This window comes from Hylobates moloch, unplaced genomic scaffold, assembly GCF_009828535.3.
Source record: "Hylobates moloch isolate HMO894 unplaced genomic scaffold, HMol_V3 SCAFFOLD_19, whole genome shotgun sequence".
Classification (NCBI taxonomy): Eukaryota; Metazoa; Chordata; class Mammalia; order Primates; family Hylobatidae; genus Hylobates; species Hylobates moloch.
In genome coordinates, this window is record NW_026652294.1 from 17212243 (window position 1) to 17224372 (window position 12130).

The 12130-nt window shown below is 40.6% G+C and overlaps 1 protein-coding gene across 4 annotated transcripts in view; it reads right to left on the minus strand.

The window, feature by feature from the left end:
• Window positions 1-1524: 1524 nt before the first annotated feature.
• The window catches only part of HMGXB4 (HMG-box containing 4), a 53899-nt gene continuing 43293 nt past the window's right edge, over window positions 1525-12130 (minus strand). For all 4 annotated transcript variants that reach the window (XM_058431194.1, XM_032140140.2, XM_032140137.2 and 1 more), the window contains 5 exons: window positions 10569-10633; window positions 9187-9292; window positions 8232-8401; window positions 3263-3385; window positions 1525-2770 (listed from right to left, as the gene is read on the minus strand). In XM_058431194.1, the coding sequence (XP_058287177.1) occupies window positions 2726-2770; window positions 3263-3385; window positions 8232-8401; window positions 9187-9292; window positions 10569-10633 (509 nt within the window). In that variant the 3' untranslated portion in view covers window positions 1525-2725. The remainder of the gene's footprint in view (window positions 2771-3262; window positions 3386-8231; window positions 8402-9186; window positions 9293-10568; window positions 10634-12130) is intronic.

Consider the following 12130-nt stretch of genomic DNA (forward strand, 5'->3'; position numbering starts at 1 on the left):
TTTTACCTTGAAAGGTCATATCTCCATATATTCAATGTTCATAATATTATTAAACATTTATGTCAGGCTGGCTGGCTGCAGGTCTAGAGACAGGGAAGTGACTTTAAAATACACTATTCTATAGATGGGACTTTGGAAGCCTATAAAGATTAAGTAACTTATCAATAGCATTACTGTAATGCTAACAGGACAGTACTGAAACATATCATTTAGCACATGATTCAGATGCAACCCTTATATAAGATTAATGAACATGTTCTTGATTTAGGCCAACACCATAATGCACATAGTTTCATTTGCCAATAAATGGAGGTGCAATTATCAGATTCACTAAATTTGCAATTTGCGAAAAGAGAAAACGAGAGCCTCTACAATGTAAAAATTAATAGAAGCAGAGTAAGGTGTATATTAGGAAAATGGCTAAGATTAGAAATTTAATCTCTATTGTGGGTTGATTTTTTTCTTAAGAAAATTATGGTAGAATAGAGTGAAAAACAGGTTTTATAATTTCATAGCAACTATGATTATCATGATTAGGGAAAAGACAGCTGAGACTGGACTACAAATATTAAAAATGTGATTTTTAATAATATAAGTACAAAATTTTATTTCTTTATACAACTGTAATGGGATTTGGATCAAACCACTAGAATTTATTTAAAAAACAAAATAAAACAATGATATAAAAACTGCAAGAAGGTCTGAATCCAAAGTTTTTCCTCTAATAGTACCAAATACCACAAGGTACAGGTTATTATACAAATGTGTACAAATTTTAAATACAAATACAATAGGGCTGGGTTTCAAAGGAAAACAAACAAAAAGCAGGTCCTCATCAGGATTGCATTAATGTATATAAATGACAATGCTAGGATTAATGTCTTCCTGTACTATCCATGTCTTCCCCGCCCCTCCTAGATACCCTGTGTTAAACAGGAAACTTCCAAAGATACAGAAGAGGCACGGTACAACGTTCTAACACAAGAAATCAAGTTAAGATTTCTGTTCCTCTTGATTTTGGTTCCCAAACAATCCTGATTCTTTCTCTGTATTCCCAATTAAATTTCAAAACTGCTCTGAGCTGAGAAAGGGATTCAGCAGCCAGAATACCTTTAAGCAACATAGCCCTGTGACAACACTGGTGGGGAGAAGAGAAGAAATTAAATAGGATACAGACGGGCTACACTGTCCCCAAAGATTTACTTTGATGCTGTAGTGCTCTGTCTAGGCCAGAAGAAAGCACAGTTAACTCAGAGCTTGGTGTTGGCAGAGAATCTCACACCAAATTTAAAAACCATCCTGAAGTGCTCAACTGTCTTCTTTCCAACTGGGAAACAAAAGTCTGGTTCTCTGGAAATAAGGGCAGCTGGGGACGGTAACGTTCCTCTTTATTTTACTTTCTAGACATTATTGAAGCCCATGAAGTTCTTTATAAAGAATTAGAATCCTAACACAATGATTCATTTTTCAGGTAAAATACCTTAAAATGTAGATGATTCAGAGTTTTTGGAACAGACCAGGAGGAAGGAAGGTAAGAGGGAAGGAAAGAGGGAGGGAAGGGAGGGAGGGAGGGAGGGAAGGAAAGAAGGAGGGAGGAATGACAAATCTGTATCTTCCACATGCTGTTGCTGGTGGAGGCTTCTGTTATTAAATTATATATACAGAAATTTACAGGATAAATTAAAATCTAAGAGATTTTAAAGAGTTAAATACACATAATTAAAATACACATTCACACACACATAAATAAACCTACAAGAGAGTGAGTTTTGTTTTGTTTTTGCAATTCACTTACATGTGGAATGCAGAACACTGTGTATCTGCCCACCAGGGGAACTGATAAGATGAACCCAAAAATCATGCTGGGCAAAGTTTATCCATAACCACCGAGCAACTAAGCAGCACGGCTTGTGAGGACTTGGTGGCTAACTTCATGCTGCCAGTGAAAGACACCAGCTCTTAGTTCTTCAGACTAAATATTCTGGGTTAGCTCAGATGTATGGAGGTCCAACTGGTGGCATTGACAGCTTCACCCCCCAAGGTGTTTTTTGCTGCCAGCGCTCACAGAACTCCTTGGCCTCTGTTGAGGCCGCCAGTGGTACCAATGATTACAATAAATTTTGAGACATGGACACCTATACAGCAGGAATTGGAATGAACCCCCTACTCAATTCACCTAAGCCACCTCCGTAACTATAATGGGAACAAATTTTATCACCTCTCACCTAGGTCACTTCAAATTGAAAGGCTTTGAATTTTCAGTCAACTGGCATCTTCCTGTTATCTTTCCTATTACATTTCAGACTAAGACAGGTAAGGCAAATGGTCAGTGATGGGTCTGGAGGTCCAACTGAGTTTGGAAAACAATCACATTTTAGCTGTCCATAAAGAGATGCGCTTGGCACCCAGAACAAGCCCCCAGCCCCCAAGTTACATTGATTTTTAAGGCAGATTTATCCACCACAGGAGAAAAAAGAATCCCAAGCCTGTATTCATGCCAAAATTTCCTCTTGGCTAAACCTTTGCCATTTCATAAAATTATTAAAAGCAAAGTAGTTACAGTCCTATGTATATATTGTACATTATATATATTTGTATATATGTATGTATAGATATAAAAATTTAAAACCTACACCCAGAGGCCAGTGAAGGAATCTGGAACAGTCATATATACACAAACCAGCAATGGTGTAGGATAAGGTTTCTGTCCCAGGATTCTTTGCTGTCACAGTCCAGGCATGATGTAAGCAATGTTGTCTAGTGTGTTTGACTGCAAAACAAAGAAAAATGTTCAACTGAAGAGTAGTTTACCTTGGTTTCCTGAGACATGTTTCTTTGTTCAAGGAGAGAGATAAGAAAAATCAAATGGAGTTAGAAAAACAGGTGAGAATGAAGACGGCATCCTCTTGTTTGTTATGCTAGGAACTTTTCTGCTGACTTCTCCCATTAATCCTAGTAAAAAAGAGGGAAACAATTCCTGTACTGTCTTTGGGTGCAGAATAGCAAACAGGAAACACAGGAATTGCAGTACCTCAAGGGCTAGAATGCTTCTTTCTTAAGTACTGTTTTGGTAAATGGCTTGTTTTCTAGTTTCAGTGAAAGCACAGCATGCATTTGATAATATAGCATCACGTTCCATGGGCCAACAGATGAAGGAAGCACTGTGTGTCACAAAGCCTTATGTGTGTCTGACAGTGCTCATTAAGGCAGGCCATCTCTGACGCCCAACGGGTCTGACCCTAAAAATCCAGGGAAAACTCACCAAGACCTGTTTGGGACAGCCATTCAATTCAGGTAGTTGTGTGGTGAGACATGCCAAGGGGCCAAGGGCACAGATAATGGAATCCAGAAGCACTGACAAACTGCCAGACACAGCCACCATACCCTGAAAAGGAGAGGAGGTTGTTGCTTGAGTCACACTCCTGATGCTCTCTCTGTGTTCGGGCTGACTTTCTCACACAGTACTTTAAATCCTAGGCAGTTCTAATCTTATAATTCGAAACTTTACAGCAGAAATGGAAAGTTTACTTTGATAACTGTAAGTTGTTTAGAAAGAAAACTTTTATAACACATTCCCAGGTTTCCTTTCTGTAATCCTAGCCCATCTTACCTTCTATGTGACCTTGGGGAGGTCAAATCCTTAACTTCTGTCTCCTTAACAGGAATAGTAAAAAATGCTTTACCTACTCTGGAGAGCTGTTGGTAAGATTTGTAATTATGTATGCAAAGTATATCTGTTATAAACTCCACAGATTAGCTCAGATGTGATTACTATGAGAATCCTACAACCCTGCATGTATGTAGCTTTTGATAGCTGATGATACAATATTTCTAGGTTGAGTTGTTCATTCTCAAAGTGAATTTGGTTCAAATTTTAACATTTTATGTAATTCATATTGTCTATTTGTGATTCAAAGAGATAAGAAAGACTGTTGCTGCTGCCCAGTTCTTGTATAATCTGCTTTAACTAGAAGCAGTGTGAGGATATGTCATATTGGGAAGCAACACAGCAGAGTCCTTAAGAAAATGGGCTCTGGATTCAAGACTGCCCGGGTCCAGATCCTGGCTCCACGACTCACTGTTTTGTACCTAGGCAAGTTGCTTACTATGCTGTGCCTGTAAAATACTAACAGCATCTGCAGCAGATGGGATTGAGATAATAGATATAATATACTTGGGATGGTGCTTAATATATGGGTAAGTACTCAAAAAATATCAGTAATTATGAATATTACTACCAATATCTTGACATTAAAAATTGCATTTCTGGCTGTCTTTTGGGTCTCTCCTTTTGGATATTTCTCCATCTCAACTTGCTGTAAGGAAGAATAACCTTCCCATCCAAATCTAGCCTTCCTTTTTTTTTTTTTTTTTTGAGACGGAGTCTCGCTTTTTCACCCAGGCTGGAGTGCAGTGGCGCAATCTCGGCTCACTGCAAGCTCCGCCCCCTGGGTTCACGCCATTCTCCTGCCTCAGCCTCTCCGAGTAGCTGGGACTACAGGCGCCCGCCACCACGCCCGGCTCATTTTTTTGTATTTTTTAGTAGAGACAGGGTTTCACCGTGGTCTCGATCTCCTGACCTCGTGATCCACCCGCCGCGGCCTCCCAAAGTGCTGGGATTACAAGCGTGAGCCACTGCGCCCGGCCTTAGCCTTCCTTTTAGCATCCATTTCTCTGCCACAGTCACCACCATGCACATAACTGCCGAGTCTCAAGGCCTAGCCATCACTGACTCTTCCTTTCCCTCATCCTCCTTGTCAACATCTCCCCTCTATACTTTCTGAGGGCAGCAGTACAGTAAGAGGTTAAGAACCCGGACCTTGAGGTCACATTCCAAATTCAAGTCTCTGCTTTACCAGTTAGGGGCTAAACTCTAGAGAAAGTGACTTCACCTCTTTAACTCTGTTTATTCTTCTGTAAAATGGGGGGAACAAAAATTCTGCCTCACAAAGCTGCAGTGTGAATTAAATGATATAATTCATATTAAGCACTCTGAACCAAAGCTGGGTAAGCCTTCAATAAAATGTTAGTATACAGGGAAGATAATAGCTAAAACCCCAAAAATGTCAGTAATTAGTAATATTATTCTATTACCTTTGCCCTATAGTTATTTATAGCTAATTTATCTTTGTCACATCTAGACTAGGATTATTGTTTTAACTTCTCCCCAATTCTGGTCTCTTTTCACTTCCAATCTAAAATAAAAGATATTCTCAGAGAAAAGTAAATGAGAGCTCTGATCTCATCCCTTTCCACTCTAAAAACCCCTGTAGTTCCCCAACAGTAAAGTATACACACTTCAGAATGTCTATGAAGTCCCTCTGCAATTTGGGTTCTAGCTTTAACTTTCTTAAGATACACATACACACACACACACACATTTTTATTTTAATTTTTTTTGAGACAGGGTCTCACTCTGTTGCCCAGGCTGGATGGAGTGCAGTGGTGTGATCTCGGCTCACTGCAACCTCCACCTCCTGGTTCAAGCGATTCTCCTGCCTTAGGCCCACAAGTAGCTAGGATTACAGGTGTGCACCACCACGACTGGCTAATTTTTGTATTTTTAGTAGAGACAGGGTTTTGCCACGTTGGCCAGGCTGATCTCGAACTGCTAGCCTCAAGTGATCCTCCCACTTTGGCTTCCGGGGTGCTGGGATTACAGGCACAAGCAACAGTGCTTGGCCTCTAGCCTTAATTTTCTAACTTTTGCATTGTATGTTCCAGTTTTACTGCTAAAATGATGAACATTAATTTACTACTGAATATATTATTTTGATAATTATATGTCCATTACGATGTACATTAAAAAATAGAATATAACCCTTGAGATGTCATGAATGTCACTGTAAAAGCACAGATGAGTTTATTTAAATAAAATTATAAAGTAAATAATAGTATTAAGTGGTATGTGGAAACTGTAAAATTGCAGAGATCTATGAAAATGATTAAATTCAGGCCAAAAGTGGATTAGAGGGAGAATGGGGAATAATTGCTAATGGGTACAGGGTTTCTTTTTTTCTTTTTTGAGGCGGAGTCTCGCTTCGTCGCCCAGGCTAGAGTGCAGTGGCGCAGTCTCGGCTCACTACAAGCTCCGCCTCCTGGGTTCACGCCATTCTCCTGCCTCAGCCTCTCACAGGCACCCGCCACCACGCCCAGCTAGTTTTTTGTATTTTTAGTAGAGACGGGGTTTCACCGCGTTTGCCAGGATGGTCTCCATCTCCTGACCTCGTGATCTGCCTGCCTCGGCCTCCCAAAGTGCTGGGATTACAGGCCTGAGCCACCGTGCCTGGCTGGTACAGGGTTTCTTTTACGGGTAACAGTATGTTTTGGAATGAAATAGTAGTGATTCACAATTCTGTGAATATACTAAGAATCACTAAATTCTGCACTTTAAAAGGGTGAACTTTGTATTTACTAAACTAAATGGAAATATCTGGGAAAATTCAGAATATGCTTAAAACAAACCGTTTTTACTTCTAACTTGTTACGAAATGTAAGAATGATTAAATATGAAAAATAAGGTCACAGAATATTCCTTCTGGAAATATCTATGTCCATTCAGATATCGAGCCTATATGAAAGTGCTAAAGTTCTTTTGACTACTGCTAAATTTTTAGAAACTAGCCAAAGAATTTAGATACAGCTTTAGCTCTTGTGGCCTTTGGCATTTTATTTGTTTAATAATTCAATTTCCACATTGAAGCAAGTGATTAGTTTTACATTCCTACATTAATTTCTTAGCTTAAAAATGGCTTTAGTAGCTTAGACTGACTTCTTTGCTGAAATGTCTTACTAGAACTTGGTAGAAAGCGGAACTACTGAGTTAGCTAAGGGGACAATATTGTTAGAAATTGAATATGGTAACAGAAATGAAACACGACAGCTGTGCAGGTTAAGGGATTTTGAAATTGAAGCTTAAAAGGACAAAAATCTCCCTAGGGCATATAGCACTGTACAATTTAAGTGCAGAGTAATGGAGAGCTGAGAACCTTAGCTTCTCCATTTGTTACCTATTTTCAAAATAGAGGAACTCTTAATCTCCTATACAATTGAATCTCTATTCAAGACTTTGCTGGAAATGCACAGAAAAATTCAAAGTCTCTTAGAAGGAGACAGAAGTAATCAAAACTGCTATGGAATTTGTACTCATCCTTTATCTTGCCTTTTTGTTTTTGTTTTTTTAGAAGAGATAGGGTCTTGCTCTGTCACCCAGGCTGGAGTGCAGTGCAGCAATCATAGCTTACTGCAGCCTTTGAGCTCCTGGGCTCAAGCAATCCATCTGCCTCAGTCTTCCGAGTAGCTGGGACTACAGGTGTGCACCACCATGCCTGGCTAATTTTTTAATTTTTTGTAGAAATGGGGTCTTGCTATGTTGCCCAGGCTGCTCTCCAACTCCTGGCCTCAAGCGATCCTCCTGCCTCAGTCTCCCAAATAGCTGGGATTACAGACATGGGCCACCGTTCCCAGCCACCACTGCGTTTTTCTTTCTTTCTTTTTTGTGATGGAGTCTTGCTCTATCGCCCAGGCTGGAGTACAGTGGCGCAATCTCGACTCACCGCAACCTCTGCCTCCCGGGTTCAAGCGATTCTCCTGCCTCAGCCTCCCGAGTAGCTGGGACCACAGGTGCATGCCACCATGCCTGGCTAATTTTTGTATTTTTAGTAGAGACAGGGTTTCACCATATTGGCCAGGCTGGTCTTGAACTCCTGACCTCCTGATCCACCTGCCTCAGCCTCCCAAAGTGCTGGGATTACAGGCGTAAGCCACCACACCCAGCCCCCTTTTTATTTCTTTTAAATTTTTTGAATGTATGTATTTTTTGAGATGGAGTCTCACTATGTTGACCAGGCTAGTCTCGAACTCCTGGCCTTAAGCGATTCTCCCAGCTAGGCCTCCCAAGTTAGGATTACAGGCGTGAGCCACTGCGCCCAGCCCTCATTGCATTTTAAAAAAATAAAAATAAGTTACAGGGTATTCCAATTTCTTTTTGTGCCATTGTTTCAATAGGATATCATTAGTGAAACTTTGAGAGCTAATAGGTAGACTGAATATTTCTATAGATATTTCTGTTATTATCATTATATATTCTATATCACTGCATCCTGAGTACCTGGCATAATTTAGCATAAAGTAGATGCTCAATACATGTACGTAAAAATGAGTGAATGAATCAAAATTATATGGGAAACTATATGGGAAACTGTAGTCATGCTGCTGATAGTTGTATTCACCTCAGTTTCCTGCAGACGGTGTCCAATGAGGCTTAGGGACTCTCCCAACAGCTGAAGATGAGCAGCAACATCAATGGGCTCTGTCTCAGGGGCTTTGGCTGGTGAGGCTGGTAACAGCATGGTGGTGGGTGGGGACTTCTTCTGGGGTGACAGTACTCCTACAGAAGAGGCTGAGAACAGAGCATTGAGGCAGACAGGTAAAACTTGCTTACAGCCTTGAACAATACAAAGTTGTTCTTCCTGATTTTCCCTTTTTATGAATTATACCAGGCATTAGCAAAACTGTGGCCTGTGGGCTAAATTCAGTCTATGGTCTCTTTTTTTTTCACAGCCCGTGAGCTAAGAATAGTTTTACATTCTTAAAGGGTTATAGAAAAACAAAGAATATGTGACAGAGAATGCGAGAATGCATACAACACACAAGGCCTGTAATATTTACTCTCTGGACCTTTTTTTTTTGAGATGGAGTTTTGCTCTTGTTGCCCAGGCTGGAGTGCCATGGCACGATCTCGGCTCACCGCAACCTCCACCTCCTGGGTTCAAGCAATTCTCCTGCCTCAGCCTCTCTGGTAGCTGGGATTACAGGTATGTGCCACCATGCCCGGCTAATTTTGTATTTTCAGTAGAGACGGGGTTTCTCCATGTTGGTTAGGCTGGTGTCGAACTCCTGACCTCAGGTGATCCGCCCACCTTGGCCTCCCAAAGTGCTAGGATTACAGGCATAAGCCACTGCGCCTGATCTACTCTCTGGACCTTTAAAGAAAAAGTTTGCTGACTTCTGATTTGCATTTTCTAAATTTGAACATCTCTTTCTGGTAGCTTGTAACATTCCCAGGTAATAATACTTGGGAATCAAGGTCCACTTCTAATATTGCAAGCTTTTTTCCCAGTTTCTTAGCAAGGAAGCAAAATTCACATGCTTTAGAGAAAAGCAGGAGCGGGATGTGGTCACTACCTTTGACTTTCATGGAACCTTCTGAGCTGGATGCTTTCCTTTTCACAGTTGTGGCTTCTGCTTTGTTCTGTTTGTGCTGCAGATACTGAGCTTTTTGCTTCCAAATCTGCAATCACATCAGTGAACATTAAATTAAATTAAGAAGGACAAAATGTAAAAGGAAAAGCAGTCATAAAAGAACAAAATGGAGAAAAGAAAGGCAATAGTAGGAGGTAGGCAGACAAGGGTTAATGCTAACTTTTAAGCTGGGGGTCACTGAACTGATTTCAGACAGCTGACTACATTAATATCTTAGTAAAGGACTATAAACATTCCTCAATGCTAATGGTCAGATCTCGGCACTGATTTTTAGATCACTGTAAGTTGAAATGCAAAATCACAGATTAAACATCTGGCTCAATAAAATGTCTATGTGGTTCTTCTAACCTGCTGGTTGGCAATACCAACACAATAGCAGGATAACAATAACATGGAAAACAAAAACTAAGGATAATCTACCTGGGTGAAGAATGGTTGTTCATCTAGATGACATCTTGCTCCTATATGACTTTCATATCATAAGTCTCAATGATTCAGATATGACTCTTTTTTTTTGAGATGGAGTTTTGCTCTTGTTGCCCAAGCTGGAGTGCAATGGTGTGATCCTGGCTAACCGCAACCTCCGCCTCTGGGGTTCAAGTGATTCTCTTGCCTCAGCCTCGCGAGTAGCTGGGATTACAGGCATGCGCCACCACGCCTGGCTAATTTTTTGTATTTTTAATAGAAATGGGGTTTCACCATGTTAGCCAGGCTGGTCTCGAACTCCTGACCTCAGGTGATCCACCACCTCAGGCTCCCAAAGTGCTGGAACTACAGGCAAGAGCCACCATGCCCAGCCCAGGTGACTGTTTATCAGTGTCTTACTAGCTTCTTGATAGTAGAGTACATTATTTGGTAATGGTTGATGAGGATGATAACCTTGAACCTGGCTACCTAGTAATCACATTCTCATGTTTTTATTGTTTGCAGTGACTGCTGAGAGGATAACTTTCCTCAGTTCTCAGACCATGACTGATTACTAGGTGTTTGCAGTAAACAGCTCTGATTTTAGAATTTCTTTTAACACTTTAATTACTCCTCAACTTAGGTCATCTTTTGGCTCAAATGTAACACTGCTGGAAAAAACTAGACCAGGTTAGAAAAGACAGCCTTGCTATAGCTAAATCCTCATGTACAGTGAACTGGCACTAACAGTGTTAATGTCCTCTGCTAAACCATTTTCTATTGATTTGTAATTTTCTTCACTATTTTCAGTGCTGTCTGGCTGGCTGGTCTATAGAAGAATTACATATTTTGGAAGGCAAGAAGCACTGAAAAATATGTTTGTAAGAAAATGTACTTACCAGTTTGTCTTTTTCTGGCAATTGCTTCCACACCTCAGCCAGTTTTTTACTAAGTTCCCCAAAATCTGGCATAAAAGAGTAAAACACTCAATACAGTAAAGGGTTAGCTATTAACAAAATAGAAGATTGGTGAAAGTGAAAACTGGAAAAGGGTTTTGAAGGTCAGATTTAAATATTCCAAGATTCTTTCAAAACACCAACCCCAATCCCATCACTTTTCTTTGATTTTTTTCTATAGGGAAGGGGATGTTTTGATGGTCACGAGACAGTCTCAACTCGTAACCATCTACTCCCTAGGGATTTATTCCTTAAGCATCTTTCTGGTGTCTTTTTTTGAGACTGAGTCTGGCTCTGTTGCTCAGGCTGGAGTGCAGTGGTGTGATCATGGCTCACAGCAGCCTCAACCACCTGGGCTCAAACCACTCTCTCACCTCTGCCTCACAAGTAGCTGGGACCACAGGCGTGGGCTACCATGCCTAGCTAATTTTTTAAAATTTTTTTCTTTTTTCTTTTTTTTGAGATGGAGTCTCGCTGTCGCCCAGGCTGGAGTGAAGTGGCGTGATCTCAACTCACTGCAACCTCTGCCTCCCGGGTTCAAGTGATTCTCCTGCCTCGGCCTCCAGAGTAGCTGGGATCACAGGCATGCACCACAATGCTTGGCTAATTTTTGTATTTTTAGTAGAGATGGGGTTTCACCATGTTGGCCAGGCTGGTCTCGAACTCCTGACCTCAGGTTATCCACCCACCACGGCCTCCCAAAGTGTTGAGATTACAGGCGTGAGCCACCACGCCCGGCTATTTTTTAAAATTATTATTTGTAGAGATGAGGTCTCATTATGTTGCCCAAGCTGCTCTCAAACTCCTGGGCTCCGGCAATTCTCCTGCTTCAGCCTCCTAAAGTGCTGAGATTATAGGCATGAGCCACTGCATCCTGCCTCTGGTGTCTTTAATTTGATCCCACAATACAAGGCCTATCAACTTAGGTTAAAAAATATGCATAGAATCTGAAAAAAGATGTTAGGTTTTTACCAAATTTCTGAATGATTAGAACCAAAGAAGGATTTCCCTAGAGCAGCTCAGAAGCAATCCTCTAGATGTGTAATCTTACCCTTCCATTGTATAAGAGTTTTGTGCTTTATAAAGCATATTCATGTGTGCCTAACACTGCAGCCTTTTGGAGTTGGTAGGGCAGCGATTTTACACATTAGGCAAATGAAATTTGTAGCGGTTAAGTGACATGTGTCCAGGATCTCTGGTATAGTGTTTTTCTCACCTCATTAACTTCTAATACAGAGACAAATACAGACAGTCCCTGACTTAAACGATAGTTTGACTTTTGATTTTTCAACTTTATGAGGATGCAAAAGCAATATGCACTCAGTAAAAACTGTACTTCTAGTACCCATACAACCATTCTGTTTTTCACTTTCAGTACAGTATTCAATACATTACACAAGATATTCAACACTTTATTATAAAACAGGCTTTGTGTTAAATGACTTTGCCCAAGTGTAGGCAAATGTAAGTGTCTTGAGCAACATTTAAGGTGGGCTCAGCTAAGC